This window comes from Syngnathus floridae, chromosome 14 (genome assembly GCF_059516105.1).
Source record: "Syngnathus floridae isolate MCC-2025c chromosome 14, RoL_Sflo_1.0, whole genome shotgun sequence".
Taxonomy (NCBI): domain Eukaryota; kingdom Metazoa; phylum Chordata; class Actinopteri; order Syngnathiformes; family Syngnathidae; genus Syngnathus; species Syngnathus floridae.
Genome location: NC_142426.1, coordinates 14,114,892 through 14,133,001, shown reverse-complemented (window position 1 = coordinate 14,133,001; position 18,110 = coordinate 14,114,892). Strand labels below are relative to the sequence as shown.

At 43.0% G+C, this 18,110-nt stretch overlaps 2 protein-coding genes across 3 annotated transcripts in view; one reads left to right on the top strand and one right to left on the bottom strand.

Annotated features, from left to right (window-relative positions):
• Positions 1–3,121: 3,121 nt before the first annotated feature.
• Positions 3,122–4,712, bottom strand: LOC148387963 (neuromedin-U receptor 1-like). Its single transcript, XM_088396540.1, has 3 exons — positions 4,040–4,712; positions 3,717–3,950; positions 3,122–3,581 (listed from the first exon to the last, which is right to left on the bottom strand). Exons 1-3 carry the CDS (start codon positions 4,710–4,712, stop codon positions 3,238–3,240), a joined length of 1,251 nt encoding a protein of 416 aa, XP_088252666.1. The 3' UTR covers positions 3,122–3,237.
• Positions 4,713–8,859: 4,147 nt separating this feature from the next.
• LOC148387962 (ephrin type-B receptor 3-like) overlaps positions 8,860–18,110 on the top strand; it is a 37,867-nt gene continuing 28,616 nt past the window's right edge. The window contains exons 1-3 of one of the 2 annotated variants that reach the window (XM_088395591.1): positions 8,860–8,912; positions 10,122–10,273; positions 11,491–12,031. In XM_088395591.1, the coding sequence (XP_088251717.1) occupies positions 11,974–12,031 (58 nt within the window). In that variant the 5' untranslated portion in view covers positions 8,860–8,912; positions 10,122–10,273; positions 11,491–11,973. Of the gene's footprint in view, positions 8,913–10,121; positions 10,274–10,365; positions 10,662–11,490; positions 12,032–18,110 lie in introns of those variants that run through there. The other variant, XM_088395592.1, reaches the window with a different exon arrangement.

The window sequence follows — 18,110 nt, the reverse complement described above, 5'->3', positions numbered from 1 at the left end:
AATATAATCATCGGACGGTTTGTTAATTGAAGGGATTTCTCACGTCCATATTAACTCATTCCTCACTGACTCCCAATGTCTGCAATATGAGTTGCATCATGATTGCACATATTTCACAAAGAGCTATATCACCAGTATGAATCTACTCTGGGCTGTTTGTAATTTTTGAATCATAAAGCAACTCGATCTTGTTTTGCACTAATTAGCAGGAAAGGATCTATACACTGCAGGCCTTTGCTGCAGTAAAAGGGACTTGAGTATTATAAGAATATTACAAACTTATTTTAAACTTCAAGTAATACCACTACTAGAAACTCCAGCACTCTCAGAAATCCCGCTTGAGCTGTTCCAGCCAGCAATGGCAGTAATCTGTTAAACGATATTAGGATTAAATTCTTCTCTCCATACTTATGTATGGGCATTTTGACGTCTAATAGACGTCTAATAGACGTCTAATAGACGTCTATTAGACGTTTATATGCTAACCAGACGTCTCAGCTAAAATACGTCTAAAAGTCGTCTAACAAATATAGACGTCTATGCCATAGACGTCTAGAGCATAGATGTCTAAAAGACGTCTATTAGACGTCTATACTATAGACGTCGTTTAGACATCTAAATGACGTCTAATAGACGTCTAAAAGACGTCTTTTAGACGTCTACGGGATAGACGTCAATTAGACGTCTGTTAGACATCTATATGTGAAAGTTTTTTTTTAGACGTTTATTGAGTAGATGTTTGAATGATGGCTAATCGCGCTAATAGCTCGTAATCGTTTGAACATCGACACATCTATTCAACATTGAGGTTCTCTTCAACACATTTAACCGGTGAACCGGTTACCTTTGTGTAGTTCCAGGATGTTGTGAAAATGCATTTGATTAGTGATGGTCCAGGGTGTGAAAATTGACGTTTTTTAATACAGAAATAGGTTTCAGTAACAGTCATATTTATATTACCTGCAGATATAAATACACCTTTTGATGTTAAAATGAACCAAAATGATAATTGAACCTAAATAAATCATTTTTTTAAACATTATCCAACCATCACAAATATAAATGTGCAATGTTTTTAAATCATATGTTGAAAAATGTCATGCATTGTACTAGGAAGCCTATAAAAGCCATGGTGAACTTGAACATGGCAGGTGTTGACCGGAACTCAACCGTTTTCAAATGCTTTCAGACTACCTATCAGTGTTTTCAAACTCTGTCTGATTATTTTCGTACTTTCAAGTTCAAAGGCACACGTTTGAACACACAGAAATGGACTATACAGGCTTTAGTCATTAGCACGAAAATTGCTTGATCAGGAATCATTTTGGATTATTGTGCGTTTGGAAATCCCGGATATGAGGAGGGCAAATGTTTGGGGTTGTTGAAGACTGGAGCAGCGTAAGCCACAGAGGCAGCGTCGTCACACCGGGAGGGACTCGTCAATGCTGGACAACGCTCGATTGGGGTATGCTTTGATTAACGCTGTTTTTGGTTTTTGAATGGCCATTGTTTATTGGTGTGCTTGCATTCATCAAAACCCAATGCTTGAGTCCTCAAGTGCGTCAACCAAAAAAAAAATCGCTTTGCTCGCCGAGACAACTTTGTGCAATACTGCGAACGCATCAATTATGCTAATCAATAACAGTATATTATTTATCATGCTCATCTCGAAACAGAAATGTATGTGTTCAGATTCATTTTATATTTTCAACTTGCAAACTTTTTCAGAGGCTAATTTGGCGCTATTTGATTTGAAAAGCGTATTTTGCCAGCATCAAATGATACAATCAGTCCCACAATTTCCCCATCAGAATTGCTAAAGGCATATTGGCAATTGGGATTTTTATGTAGCAATGTGATTGAGTCCAATTGCAAGCCCATTAAGACATGATGGGTTCTGCGATAGGTGGCCTATTGGGTCCATTTGTTGATATGCGCGTACTGATTGCTATTGACCGACACAAACTCATTTTCATGTCTTCAAGCTTCTTCAAGCCCTTTCCGTTTTTGTACATTATAATTCCAACATTTGCTAAACTTTGACTAAGTTGCAGAGAAACTGCCTGGTGAAAAGATTGTACTTTTAATTAAGTCTCTTCGCCAGTCGCGTTTCTACAGCTTTGTGAGGCAGGCATTTTCATCCTGGAGTAGGTTGCACTGTGAATCTAAAAATGAGTTCCAAACGCTCATTAAGGCAGGACTGCTTTCCGCACCTTCCGTTTTATCCCACCAGATGCACCAGTGGTTAGAGGCCAGGTCATGAAATCATAAATCGAAGGCAAGAGAGCGTGCTTTCATTCATTGAAACAAGAGCTGATTATAAATTCGTATGTTGCACAGGAACTGCATTCAAGCTATTTTGCATGAGCACACATGTCATGCAATTGTACTCGTCGGAAAACATTTTAAAAATGTACATGCTTCAGATATAAAGAAAACATCTGCATTCCACAAAGGACAATGGCTGGCTGCAAGAGGACTATGAAAATTGTTCTTATAACAACAAATGATTCTTTTAACAACAGCTTTTAGGGGAGAGTGGGGGAAGCAGTGCCGATTTTTACTCAAAGTGCTGAAGGAATGGGGTCGAAATACAAAAAGTCCTGCCTAGCTACAAAAACAGATATGCTCAAAGCTCATTGAATAAAGTACATAAGCAGACAAGTATATTCACATATTAAATCAGTAAAAGAAACAATTTAAGCATATCATTATACCTACACACCAAATCAATAAAGAAGACGTCACTAGACATTTTTAGGGGAGAGTGGGGGAAGCAGTGCCGATTTTTACTCAAAGTGCTGAAGGAATGGGGTCGAAATACAAAAAGTCCTGCCTAGCTACAAAAACAGATATGCTCAAAGCTCATTGAATAAAGTACATAAGCAGAGAAGTATATTCACATATTAAATCAGTAAAAGAAACAATTTAAGCATATCATTATACCTACACACCAAATCAATAAAGAAGACGTCACTAGACATTTTTGAGAAGTGGTAAGTGGAAAGGCTACACAACCACAATAAGAGAACTCGAAATGAGGTTTACGTATGTACAACAAACACATGAAACTATTAATTTCATAAGAATCTTCTCGTATTAGAGGTCCTCTCAAGAACTATGAGGTGTTCCCTGTGAGGACTCCCTGGAACGAAAAAAAATCATAGCCAACGAGCAAAATCTTCTTTTTCTGCTCATAATATGCTCTTTTGATGTATCACCCAAGCTCTGAATAATTTAGCCATCCAATGTATTTTGCTTGACGGACATCGGAGTCCATTTGGTGCTTCTCCGTGTTTTCTGGCTCAAGCTGCTGCGCAGGGTCGTCTCTTTGCTGGAACGTAGCGACCAGGCGTCAGCGTTGCACGAGATACGGCGGAACGTTTCTCGGAAGCGCGTGGACATGAGGTTGTAGAGGATGGGGTTGACGGCGGCGCTCAGGTAGAAGAAAACTCCCGAGACAACGTGGATGTGCTCAAAGATCTGGAGATGCTGCTCCACCGACGTGTCCATGAGACTCCACATAAGACGGTCCACGTGGAAGGGAGCCCAGCACAGACCGAAAACTATCACCAGCACACCTGGAAACATAATGTTCCAGGGGTTGTCAGATTGGGGCCATCCATTGTTTTTCTACAAAATATTTCAAATGGAAAGGAGTTAAATGTCTGCTTCCTGGTTAAAGGCAAAAGTAGTTTCAGGATGTGGCCACTTACACAACATTTTGGTGACTTGAAGATTGCGTTTGTTCACTTTCTGCTTGTGGGATCTGCTGAGGCTTTCTGGTCCAAAGCTGCACCTGTCCTCCACCGTGGTCAACATCTTCTCCCTGTGTAGCTGCAATCCGATGAGAAGGTAGAGGACGCTGATGATCAGCATGGGGAGCATGAAGAAGACCAGCGTGGAAATCAAGATGATCAGCTTGTACATCCATTTGGGCTTGACCAACTCTGAGGAGTGAAATGTCGCAACGAGTGATGGAATCAATCATTGTTGCCCAACTTGCTGATGTTTAAACAGAAAAACAGCATGTACGTACGGCAGATAGCAGACCGGGGGAAGGTTCGTCCAAACCTTGGAGGTAGCACCGCAATCCCGTGCAGGCTGGTGTTGGGCACGGAGCAGAGCATGGAGAGCAACCAAAGCGTGAAGAGCACCTTCTTGACGTGAGCCGACGTGGCCATGTGTTTGACCTTGAGGGGGTGCACCACGGCAAAGTAGCGCTCCACGCTCACGGCCGTGACATTGAGGATGGAGGCGAAGCAGACGGTCTCAAACAGGAAGGTTCGAAAGTAGCAGCCGCCCTCCCCGAATAGAAACGGATAGTTCTGCCACATCTCGTAGAGTTCCAGCGGCATGCCCAGAAGCAGAAGCAGGAGGTCAGACACGGCCAGGCTCAGAAGGTAATAGTTGGTCGGTGTCTGCATCACTTTGTAGCGCAAAATGACCACGCAGGTGAGGGCATTGCCCAGGACGCCCACCGTGAAGATGGTCAGGTAGGCGAAGCAGACGGGAAGGAACACCGGGGACCTCGGTGGCCCCAGTTGCAAAGACATGTATTCCTCTTCGCTCACGCACATTTGATCCATGTCCTGCTTTGTGGTGTTCTCCGGGAACCAGGAGATGTTTATACCACACAGCAGAGCAGCGGTGGGGCAGCCGACATCGGTGGAGGCGTTAGCACTTGCGTGGGTGCAGATTGATTCCGCCATTGTCCTCAGGTTGGTCCTTGTATTCCAACAAAGAGTATGAAGAGGAGACGGTTTCTCAAATGAGTCGCTAAAGAAAAATAGGATTTATTATTATTTATTTATTTGTTATTGATGTATTTATTTATTCATCGATCGATAGATAGCTCGATCGAGCCAGCTAGCTATTTTCACACTGTTGATCTCGTATTGCGAGATCGTTCAAGTTGTTCAAACGTTTCATTTGAACCTGGAAACAATACAAGCATGACAATGAGTAGGTGAAAAATATCCGTCAGCTCTAAATCATACATGGTCGTCATATGTACATAATGTGTATGTGTACATAATCTGTAGTCCCTACAGAGAATTAGTCTTAAATGACAAAATGGCATGTTCTTAAGAGGATTAGATCATTGTAGGAAACCAAAGACCACTCACTGCAAAGTGGGCTAGAATTAAACATTTGGACACCTAGCAACTCATCCATGGCAACTGATACTGAATTGTGGAATCCAAATGTAAACATTTGTCAGTGTCATTAACACATTCAAACGTCGTTGCCCTCTCATTAAACTACACTTTAATGTGATTAACAATATAAACATGCATTCATAGGACCCCAGGAAGAGTAGCGCTGGCTTTGCCAGAGCTAATGGGGATCCTAAATAAAACAAACAAGCAAACAAACACATTTGAACACATTTCATTATCTCAAGGCCAAATATTCACTGTGTCTATTTTAAATCGTCAATTACTATATCATCGTCAATAATATACATCCCTTCCTAGAACAGAAATAAAAATCTCAACATCTAATCGAACAATTCATAACGACTTTTTGCACGGGTGCCCATTTATTTACACATGCAGCATTGATAGTGATCAACTTGATTTAAAGCAGAAGAAAAGGAAAACACACCTGCAGATTGTAATCCTCAAGGAAATGAACCCAACTTGAAGGCAAGGGACAAAAGTTCAAATATCGGAAATGCTGTCGGGTCAGAATGTAGAATGCTGTGCTCTTGGTGACTCAGTGTGTCATGACTACCTAAAATCCTCAGATTGTAGTATATATTCTCTCTCTCTCTCTCTCTCTCTCTCTCTCTCTCTCGCTCTCTCTCTCTCTCTCTCACGCACGCACATTCACAGTTGAAGATGGTCTCAGATGGAGCTAACAATCACAACCCAAAAACCAACCACTTAAATATGGTCGTGTGACCGGAGTAAACGAAACTTTGGCTAATGCTAATTCTTTAAAAAAAAAAAAAAAAAAGGCAATATAAGTAATATTCTTGATCCTTGCATGAATTTGTTGAATACATATCACAGAACTGTTGGAAATTGTGGAAAAAAAAAAAATGTCTTTTATCGTTCATAGTTGGGAAAAATGGTGTTTCGTTGCTATGGCCGGAGGTTTTCGAGGTCAAAGCAATCTAGGACCTCTTTTTCCACACTGCTGCACCGCTGTGGTCTTTCACGGGTAAAAGTAATCGAACGAAGAATGAGACAGGAGAGGCTCTGGCTCCACATACAAAAGATAATAAAAGCTAAGTGACAGCCTGGAAGAGAGCGCGAAGAGAGCATGTCGAATAAAGGGGATTGAAAGTGGAAAGAAACTTCTTGTCTGAAGAAGCAAGTATATAAAGACAGTGACCTTCACTTCCAAAATTGTACAATAAAAGAAAAAAACACACTGGTGAATTTTTGAAATCACTTGGATTGAAATAGCAAGTTGTTAGCAAGTTCTCACTTGAATTACTGTGCACACTTAATTACTGTCAATAATATTAGTAACTGTATTATAATTTTTTCACAATGAAAAGTCTCCCTGCTGGGTCTAGTAATCCTCAGATCGAGTTTGAGGCTACAGTATATGTCGTATGACCGACATGATTACAGTTCCTCAACTTACAGTCACTAATAGACGACGTTTCTTTGCCTTTTGAAAATCCCATTTCAGGAGATAACTGCTCTGGCTTTTTTTCTACTGCGTTCCCAAAATGATAGCCTTTGTTAGACCTGAAAGAAAAAAAAAAAAAAAATCATAAAACTAATCCCACTTTTGCTGGAACAATAGCCAGCCTCCATCAGGTTGACGAATTGCAGTGTTTGTGCGCTTCGGGGGCCCACCTTGGCTTGCTTATGAACGGAGCTGGACCAGGTGTTTTGTATGAAAAGTGCCCAAGAGTAAAAATTGCACCCTGTCGAATTTGACCTTGCACTTTTGCCTGAACAGAACAATGAAATGCTCGTCCAGTAGATGACGTTCTTTCTGTGTTTACAAGATCACTATTCTTCTATTCATCTTTTTTTGACACTGTGGTGCATTGAGATTTTTCTCACTTCCTCCTGTGGCTATATGAATTAATTTCCGTAGTTAAGCTGGTGTATAGTATAATATCTTGTGTTTTTTGTCATCTGTCTGTAACGTCGTGTTTCTTTATCAGGGGTGTCCAAGTCCAGTCCTCGAGGGCCGCATTCCTCCATGTTTTCCAAGTTTCCCTCGTTAAACACACCTGTGCATGAGCCCGATCATTGAGTCAGGTGTGTTTAACGAGGGAAACTTGGAAAACATGGAGGAACGCGGCCCTCGAGGACTGGACTTGGACACCCCTGCTTTAGATGAACAAAACGGCTTTGAAAAGAGATTTGGCGGAGGCTACGAAAAAAGGTTCTTCGGCCTTATGGCAGGGAATAAGAGATCTCCAGTTCAAATTGACAGTGAACAACTGAGGAGCAGTCGTCCATTTGTTTTGTTTTACATTCGGCTTCCCCCCCCCCCTGTTTTTACATTTCGTTTTACAATGGAGGATTACATATCCAAACGATTTTCAACTATGGATTTTCGGTCGAAGCAGGAGGTCATCAATAAAGGAAGACCAACTCCGGAGTTAAAAGGTTTGATTCGGACAACGGGACTTCGTTTTTGATTTCATGTGCTTTATTGAGTGTTTTTATGCGTGAAGACTGCTGCTATGAGATTTGAATTCAAATAGTCGTTGACATAGTCATCATAGGGCAGGATCACCGGTAAACTTGACGTTTGTTACGGAGGAAGAATCACACACGTCTTCGTCTTTGCTCAATTTGCCCCGGAAGAGTTGGAGATTTATTCAGAACACGCCCACATAGAAAATCGACAGGGACCCTGTGACTCCCAAAACAAACAGCAGGGGGAGACATAACACCACTATGCGACCACAACCATTTCTATAATGTTAACACCCCCGCTTGCTCTCATCATAAAACAATGTGTTTAGTTTTGTTTAACAGCCCAAACAAAAACCTCTCAAACTTGTCTAACTTGAACTTGGTTGCTGGCTTAGTCATAACATCAATCAAGCTTCAAATCATTTCCCTGTACAACCTGGTGTCCGCTAGTTCACCATCTAGATCAGGGGTGTCCACACTTTTTGCAAGGAGGGCCAGATTTGATCAAATGAAGGGGCCCGGCCGGAGGCCAATACTTTTTTCAGACATTTTTGAACTACAGAAATGTCCAGAATTTCTTTTGAACTGATCGTCACTGTTCACCATGCTTAACACTAATCACGTTCTCTGTTCCAGCCATTTTTATTGACTTCTTCATTCTCTCACAATCTGTTCTCATTTGGCTTACCTCCATAAAAAAAAAGGCTTATTTAGTCCTTTGGTTTTCCTCCAAAGTATTTTATGGTTATGCGGCCGTATGACTACACATTGGTTGATGTTTTATTTTTGCATGCAGATTAGAAACACATGGAATCCCTGTGTAAAACATGAGGAGGAACACTCATTGAACATGAATGACAGACTTGCAGCTGCACAAGCACAACATGCACGTCGGTGCTCATGTGTTGTTGAGTCTCGGTGCGTGGCGGGGTGCAGGGCCGACTCCGTAATTCACAAGTGGTTTGCAGTTTGCAGTTTTTGGGAGATATTCTGTCAACCCCTTCTTGTCGGCTTAACACGAACACCCCACAGATCTACTTGTCAGTGTCTGTGTGCTTGCCCCTCCCTTCCTGTGTCCACTCCCAATCTATGTACTAATCACAGTCACCTGCCTCTCTCTCTCTCTCTCTCTCTCTCTCGTTACCTGTGGCGTATATAAGTCCTGTCTGCGTGTCGCACCCCTGCCGGATTGTTCTCGTCTCGTCTGTCGTCACGTTTGTTGTCGTACTGTCTTGCTGTCGTACTGTCTTGCTGTCGTACTGTCTTGCTGTCGTCTTGTTTCACGTCCCGGTCAGTCAAGTTATTGTTTTGTCATGTCGTGTCAGTTTGCCGAGTGTGTTAGTTTGTGTTCTCCAATAGACCAAGCTGGTCCAAGCTGCATTTGGTCGCCCTGCTCCCTCCGATCCATGACACTACTTTTAATTTCCTCTGCTTGCATTCGCGCTTCCAATACTTTATTACAGTAACAGGAGTCAAATACGATAGCCGGAGACACCGTTCGGGTGAACTCATCATCGTTTTGTTGGTGTGCGGCTTATTCCCATGTAATGTTTTGTTTTTCACCTGCTCTTACTGAGCGATGGGCTAACTGTCCGAGAAGGATAGCATTTTCTCACTCTCTGGACAGCTTGCTAAAGGGAGCTGTCAATCACATCCCCGACAGTGCGGGCTGACCCAAGCCTGCTGGGAACTGAACTGTAGTTAATTAGTGCACAAAGCTGAGGGGACAAAAGAGAGTTGGAAGGCGGTGGGGATAAGGGTGGTCCGATTGCTAAAGCCAAAAGGATTGCTGAGGTTGGGTGGGATAAAAGAAGCGGGAGAGGGGGATGAAGAAATGGCCTATCTTAAGTTTAGGATATTGTGTGTGTCTGTCTGTGTGTGTGTGTGTGTGTGTGTGTGTGTGTGTGTGTGTGTGTCGGGGCACGAGGATCTAGTGGGGTGGACTGGTGGGACTGAAAAAGCAGTGGGAAGTACAGACTGATGAATAGGTAGTCTGAAAGGGAGCCTTGTGCTTCGAGCTTTTAGAGTTCCACCTACATCAACACACTCTGCTGTGCTGTTGCTGTTGCTGTTGCTGTTGCTGTTGCTGTTGCTGTTGCTGTTGCTGTTGCTGTGCTGTGCTGTGCTGTGCTATACCACTGAAAAGACTGTGTTAGAAGATGACAGACACTGTAAAGTTCAAACCTAATCTAACGATGCAGCCTCAACCGTGCGAGGCTTGGACTTTTTGTTGTGATTAATTTGTATTTACACCCAAATGAGCGAGTGGAGCACATGGGGTTTTTGTTGTGCGGCATCAGTCTCAAAGGCCACTCAATAAGCCACGGGAGGTGCTGCCTATCTATTGTTATCTAGGCTTACATTGACACTCTCCAAAGTCCATTTAATACCGCAATTGATCGACACGCCGCCGCCTGCTGTTTGAATGGACAAATGCTGCAAGGGATGTTGGCCGTGCTCAGCCTGCTCCAAAAGCTGCTCAACCTCTTTCTTCTTCAGCACGAGCGACCACCTCTGTCAAGAGCAGTGCACACTTGCAGGCTTCGTATAGCCACTTTGACTCCAAAATAAAAGAGCTGATGGAACGACACAGTGACGATAGCCTCTGCTGCCCTGACATGTCACCAATGAAGAGATGACGTCAGATTTGGGTGAGTCTGACATCACTGCTTGAGGTCATTTTCAGGCAGCTGCTTCCTTGTGACTCATTTTTAATTGCCCCAGTCTAGGAAGAACAATTACCTAGAAACAGCTCACAATTAATGGAACAAAGTAACTGACAAATATTTACAGTCACTGTAATGTGTAAATAAGTGCCTTTTTCTAATGAGTAACCAATCAAAAAATATACGTATATTTTGCATTTTATCTTTCCTTTGTTTAAACCGGTGGCAAATATTTTAATTTAAATATTTACAATAACAAAAATGTTTTATGAATGTGAAATCACTTTGTTTAAAAACACTGTTAACCTGCCATCTATATGCCTTTTAAGCCTAAAACTAATTTGCTTAATGATTTCTACTGATTGATAGAGAGGTAAGTTAAAGGCCAATACATCTTTCAATGGCATTCTTTATACATACGTGCTGAAATATGGTATTTTAAAAATAAAATCTGAGATGCTGCAATTTTATCATGTCATTACCAGGAGAGGTATTAAGAACAAATGGCATGCAAAACAACTTTGTTTTTACGATTCATGATCTGCCCCAGGCATGTTTGTCAAATAGCCTTCATTCGTGGAAACGTCTTTTAATGAGAAAAAGAGTTCTCTATGAATAGTCTGCATGTAATGAATAGAATTTGTAGACTGATTGCTGCAATTCACACCGTTTCTCACTGCAAATTATTCCTCACGGTCTGTACCCGACACAATATGCCGGATGTGCCTTTTTATATCAGATGTCATTTGTCACTTTTTTTATGCGCTCACTGCTTGCGCTCTGATCAGCTTGTTAGAGCAAAAGCAGTCCCGGACAACTTTGATTTGAGTTAAACATCTAAACCTGCATTTCCCGGCCATGGTATTTCAAGCATATAGTTACATGACACTCACAAATAAACAAATGCTTTAACACATAAAAGGCGCATAAAAACACACACATTTTCTTGTCAACAGCATTTTTTGTAAAGAAAACGTTTTTGTAAAAAAAAAAACGGGGTGGGCAGAACAAAGTGACAACTCCAATATATTTTTAATATGAATTGATTATTTTTGCGTCTCTGCATCTATTATTTTGAAAGGCATGACCGGATGCTACTTGTTTACGAGCCTGTGCAAAGTAACCCTTTGTCTTCTCCCCATTCCCCCCGCCCGCCCGCCCGCCCCGTCTGTCCGTCCCGGTGTTGGCATTCCGACGCACAGCCCCCGACGGTGGCGCAACAGCAAAGGACTTGCCCAAGCGGAGTTGCCCAAGTGGACAGAACCTCTGGTCTAGTACGCACATCTTCGGATACGGGTTCCTCCCACCTGCCATCCCAATACTGTGCGCGTCTGCTGGGAGAACAGCAGCCCCAGAGAGAGGTCGAGAAAGAGAGAGAGATGCGCCCGTCCGTGGTGAGATGCTGCTGAAGTCAAATCACGGGAACGAGACGGCGTACAGTCACTGGAATGTTGGGACGTGACTGAGTAACAAGGGCTTCAAAAACAGAAGCAAAAACAACAAAAGACACTTGGATGATGCCGGAATGGGGCGACAGGAGCCCTCCGTGGTATGAGTGAGGAACACAAAGCTCCGCAGCGGTGATCACCATCCATCCATCCAGCCGGCCAGCCAGCCAGCCAGCCAGCCAGCCAACAGCCATCCTGAGGGTCTCTATTCATGTTACAAAAGCCTGGCTCCTGACAATGGAATACTTGCTGTGGGTGTGCAGCCTCCTCGTGCCAATGGTGTTGGCTGTTGAAGGTAAGCTTGATTTTTTTTTTTTTTTTCCCCCCCACCCTTTTTGCCACTTTTGTCTCCCACACGAGAACAATGCATATGTTGGAATTTGGTTCTACGGCATCCCGAGAGACGAAAAGTAGATTGTGTGAAAAAGTCACCTTTTGACTCGTTTAAGGCCGCCAAAAGAAAATACATGTCCATGTATGATTCTGCTGTGGATTTGCTATGTGCATTGCGGCTCAAGGGCTGCCCTGTTGCTATTGTCCCTGTTGTTGTCACACCCACTAGCACAGCGGTTCGCAAACCGGGGTCCGAGGGTTATTGACAAGCCGTAACTTTGAGGGTCTGCAAAATGGATCGCAATCCGTTTGTTTATTTATTGCATAATACCCATGGTGACCATCTTAAACCAATTCCTTTTCCCTACCTTTCCTTCATATCAATCCGCCGCGATTGTAATAGATGGAAACGTAAATTTGACATCCTTGCACCAATCAAGCCATTTTAAAGATGATGTGTTCTCAAATGATAGTGGTTGATCTAGCTCTTCTACTCATCGATGCGATATACTAATATTTACGCTGAATGAAATTTTTGTCCATGCATATTGACTGAGGAAGTCAGGAAGGCCATTTTGCCACTTGCTGTCGACTGAAAATGACCTCACAGTTGCCAGCTCTCAGGTCACAACCAATCACAGCTCACCAGATTTCTCAAGGTGATTTCAGAGTGTGAATTGACGCCTGTGAAGTCGAAAGGTGCTTACATAGTTTTAAACCACAGATCAGACTGGATCAATGGCGACCCCCCCCCCCAAACCCCGCCCTCACTATTCGTGTCTCAAAGCCAGCCCGTGAAACATGATAGGTGACAATGGTGAATTAAAGGTCAGCGGTTTAACAAGTACACCGCAGCCCGTTGAGTTGTCTTCACCGCACGAGTGGTGTTGTGGGTCTGGAGCGGAAGTCAAGTCCAGCCTCGCCTTCATCGCCGTAGCCGCGAGAGCTCCTCCTTTCCCGGGTTTTGTCTCCCCAGCCGTTGTGCCTCCGTTGGAGCGCAGCCAGTGCCATTCCTCATCAATTCTGGTGTCAGCGAGTAAATCAATGCAGCGGGCACAACGGCCCTCCCGAGTCCCGCTGGGCTTTCGTGCCAAGATGATAGGACCATTTTCTCCCAAGGTGGCAGCAGATTTTTACTCAAGGCTCAGGGGTTAACTCGTGTTTGTTCCTCTGGGGATAAACATGAAGGGAAGCTCATCAGAGGGGATTTCAAAGTGAGTCAGGTCTTTTTCTGCTTTGTCATTATTCAGCGCTATTTCTATGCTGCCCCAGACAAAATGTAACGTGGAACTAAACCCCAGAAGGTGGTTCGATTCTTTCTTTTTTATCTGATGATTTATAATCCAATCTACAAAATACAATTAAAACATGGCATAACACTCTAAGATGCAGGCTTGCATTTTTACATCTTTTCAGTCTTGCAAGTATGCAAATTGAGGAGGATGAGACATACTACGTATGTCAGTTCATAAATACTCCTCTCCGTCTCGTCATTCAGAACAACGCACTCTCATGGTTTTTCTATTGAATATTGACGGCCGGTCATCATGGTTTGCTCGTACTATCCATTTATGGTAACAAGCTGCCAAAGCGCTGTGAGGGCCAACTTGAAAATAAAAGCCTACCAAATAACGCAAGAACATCATTAGACATTTGTTTTGAAGTTGGGCCAGTATGCTAATGTATATGCTTAACTTTGAGCGGAGGATGGCCGACGTGCGGATGAAATATGTAGTCGTTGCTTCAGCTGGGTAAGCAAGCGTAGTGTGAGAAGGTAGAAGCCATCGATCCAGGAAAAAATCCAGCGCTATGTTTGCTTTCTCCTACATCCAAGTTGTTGACAGGAATGATATTAAATAAACACATTTGCATTTGGTGCACACGTCATACCGATTTTGTTGTCACAAATTAGCATTCGGTGTACATTAGAGCTTGAATTTTCTTTTTCTCTTTTTTTTAGCTTGGCAAGCTTCAACTTGTTGATGCTCGTGTTTTCACATCTCTGCAGTGAAAAACCATATATGCAATCTACCTTTTGAATGGCTGTATAGCTGATCATGCTCTTATCACTTATGCTAATATTTGCTGGTTAATATTTCATATGTTTGCTTGTTGGCAAGCAAGCCACGCTTTGTAAGATGAGGCCTCCCTTTCATGATGCTCTCGCGCATTCTCAAAGTGAATAAAACATGTGTGAGCTAGCTCCCAAAGTGAGCGTGGAACTCGTAGATGTGTGCCATTTGGACTTTGGTGATCATAACTTAAAAAAGAGACAGTAAATGCTACTAGTGGAAATGCTCTTAGCCTCTCTCTGCAGCATTGTTTTTTATTTTTTTACCTCAGGGCACCTCCACTGCTGCTGCTGTAGTTCTATGGGCTGGGGCTGGTGAGGGGGGGAGATTTGGGCTATGAGTAATAGTGCCAGTTATGCCAAAGGTGTAGTAAATTTAACAAGGCTGGTTGGAGGCTTTCTGGAACAAATGGGATCTTTTACGATCTGAACCAGTTTCTGGAACAAATGAAGGAAATGTGTTAAGAGTGGATATAGTAGTATGATATCAAACTTCTTTGTTGGAGATAAAAACAAGGCATTTTTTGCATGAAAATGTAGATCAATTCTTTCAAAGCTGGTGCTGGTGCTGGTGCTGCAAACAACTAGTATGTGTACTAAATGTGCTCGTCATAATGTGTGCATAAAAACATACGTAGTTCCATATTTTCTTTTAATAGTGGTTTTATTTCCGAGAGTAAATCAATGAAAAACTGCCTAAAAAATGGGCTTGTTAGTCTCAAATTCACAAGTCCGAATCTTTAAAATAAAAATAAAACATTTGGGGGGAGAAAAATATGTGAAGCTATGAGACCAAAGTTGTATATTTTAAAGAAAAAAATCGTTTCATTGGCATACTGGTCCCCGTATGTAGTTCCGAACACTTAGAAATGTCACAGCACATTAATTTATTGCTCATTATTTTGCGGACCCCAAGTGACAGCTCGCGTTAGAGAACTGCTGCTCGAGCTGCCCTTTAGCACCAGGACCAAGAGCGGGTGAGCTGGATCAGACTCCCGAGGGGCCGAGCGGGATCCGTAGCTCAGCCAGCTGTGTGTGCTACCCAAGGCCCGAGAGTAGTCAAACAAACACAGCTGTGATTGGTTGCTCCCCACCCGTCGCTCCCACGACTAATGATAAAAACAAAGGTGTTTGTTCATTCTTGGGTGCGTTAGAACTGAGGTGCTAAGGTGCACACACACACATGTGCGCGCACACACACACACACACACAAGGCAAAAACTGACGACACTGCAAAAGCTGAGTTTGAAAAACATGGCAAAAGTAATGAAATTCAGCATATATTATTATCTGGTGACAGTAAACTCAACTCAACTGCATAATAAGCAGCAGTTTGACAGATAGAATTAGTGAACAGTTCATCAAAAAGAAGCCTCAAGCTGCTTATTGCTGCTCCCATTTGAAAGTGACTGTCAAACTGAAAATAAAACAAAAAATATTCCAGTTTTTCCATTTAAAAAACGCCACATAGCTTCGACTAACTCGTCATTTCTGTGGCCGTCTCAGAACTGTTTACGAAACAGATACTTGATCACATTGTGTGTAGCAACACATGTAGACAGATCATTTGATAATGCTCACTAGCATATCTAGTTACCAGTAGCGTCATTTGCATATGCTTTGATCAAGTACAATAATATAGCATGTTATTTTCCCAATTTAAAAAAAGACTATATCATCCCGCTTTGAGTTTAGTTTCTACAACGTGCGATTGTTCCTTTAACCGAGCTCAACTCGACTTTTTATCACGCTCCTTTGACCGACTGATCCAACTATTCAACTTGATATTTAAATGCGTACCCTTTCTCGAATTCTTGTTGTGAACCATGAAAAAATAATGGAGTTTACGGAAAATAGTCCCAGCAACATAAATCATCTATTAAGGTTTGCTGAAAAATGCATGTGGCAACCTAATCAAAGGGAATGGAGGCAGCCCGTTGTGATACACTCCTGTGAAGATCCTCCCTTATAGAGCAAAACGGTGAGCACCAAATCACCTTCAAAGTATAGGCAATCATGAGTTGCAAGTTTGCAATTTTGGGGGAAAATATCCTCTATTAGCTACTCACAAAAAAAAAAAATCATTACTTCTGTGCTCAGGCCAGTGCATTAAATGCATTGCTTTTGTCCCACTTCATGTCATCTTGGCACCATTTAGACAAAAGTAGTCCTTAGCTGCCATGTTTTGCTACGTTGGCCAAATCCTGCCCATTGAAAAACCGATGTACGTCGGTAGCAGAAAACGTTTGGATTAATGAATATAAACACACGGGAAAAACGTCAGGTTGAATTACGAATGAAGGGTTGTTTGTTCCACTTTCAAGGTTATTACAGAGCATTACTTACTTATGAGAAAAGGCTCCATAGAGTCTATGAATTAGGCTGTTAGATCAAGATATGAACTTGGATGTTCCTGCACGTCTCAGTGGTAATTGATTCAAGCGCACCAGGAATTTCTGCTGGATCCGCATTCATTCGTTACAAATTGGGCTGCATTTATTCACTTGTTCAAGTTTTTTAGCGTTATACCAGTTGTCAGGTCTCACCTCCATTTACACACACACACACACATACTACATGCGAAAAGGAAAAGCTCATTTGCATTGTAACAAGAAAGTCTTACAACTGTTTTTGCTCCTCGTTTGCTCCTGGCACCCAACTGGAGTGAAAGCGAAAATGAGACGACAAGCATGTTTCGTTTTTAACACAGATTTGAGTCTTTTCAAGAGATGAATACACATCTTGTGACTAGCAATAAAACGCAAGTCACTGAAAGCGCCCCGTTTTATTTTTATTACCGTATTTGCCGGTGCATTAGTCGACCTTTTTCGATCCAAAATCGACCGAAAAAAATCGACCTCGACTTATACACCGAGTCATAAAATTTAACTTCGTATTCATTGCGTCAAATGTGATGGTAACCAAGGGCGTTTCTCATGCATCTCATTGTGCGTGGGTGTGCGTCCGTCAGGCTCATCAAACAGCGAGAAACCGAATCATTATAAAGCGTTCGTCGCATTAACACGCATCCTCAGCAACAATTTAAAATATTCTCACCTCAATAACGGACATCGAAAGCCAGACAGCGACGATGACTGCTAGGGGGAAGTACTGGCTATTGAGCGAATGTGCGAGTCATCGCGCGTCAAGCAACTACAATAACTACCGGTACGTAAACATTCAATCGCCATGTCTAAATGAATGTCGTTGGCACTTAGAAAATATTCGCCAAACTTGGCCAGACTTCCAGGGGAAGAGGCCGAATTTTCACTTGTTCTGGCCGACCGGAGGAACCAGCCGAGGCGGACACTTTACGGTGGTTGAGTCGTTGGCACTTAGAAAATATTCGCCAAACTTGGCCGGACTTCCAGGGGAAGAGGCCGAATTTTCACTTGCGGTGGCCGACACGGGGAACCAGCCGAGGCGGACACTTTACGGCGGTTGAGTCGTTCGCACTTTGAAAATATTCGCCAAACTTGGCCGGACTTCTAGGGGAAGAGGCCGAATTTTCACTTGTGGTGGCCGACACGGGGAACCAGCCGAGGCGGACACTTTACGACGGTTGAGTCGTTGGCACTTGGAAAATATTCGCCAAACTTGGCCGGACTTCCAGGGGAAGAGGCCGAATTTTCACTTGCGGTGGCCGACACGGGGAACCAGCCGAGGCGGACACTTTACGGCGGTTGAGTCGTTCGCACTTTGAAAATATTCCCCAAACTTGGCCGGACTTCCAGGGGAAGAGGCCGAATTTTCACTTCTGGTGGCCGACACGGGGAACCAGCCGAGGCGGATACTTTACGACGGTTGAGTCGTTGGCACTTAGAAAATATTTGCCAAACTTGGCCGGACTTCCAGGGGAAGAGGCCGAATTTTCACTTGCGGTGGCCGACACGGGGAACCAGCCGAGGCGGACACTTTACGGCGGTTGAGTCGTTCGCACTTTGAAAATATTCGCCAAACTTGGCCGGAC

Bases quoted from the DNA above. Each gene is read 5' to 3' on its own strand.
- LOC148387963 (XM_088396540.1), bottom strand. From the start codon at position 4,712: ATGGCGGAATCAATCTGCACCCACGCAAGTGCTAACGCCTCCACCGAT. The intron at 3,951-4,039 runs GTACGTACATGC...TTCACTCCTCAG, and splicing joins CCCCCGGTCTGCTATCTGCC to AGTTGGTCAAGCCCAAATGG. The intron at 3,582-3,716 runs GTAAGTGGCCAC...TTATGTTTCCAG, and splicing joins TCAAGTCACCAAAATGTTGT to GTGTGCTGGTGATAGTTTTC.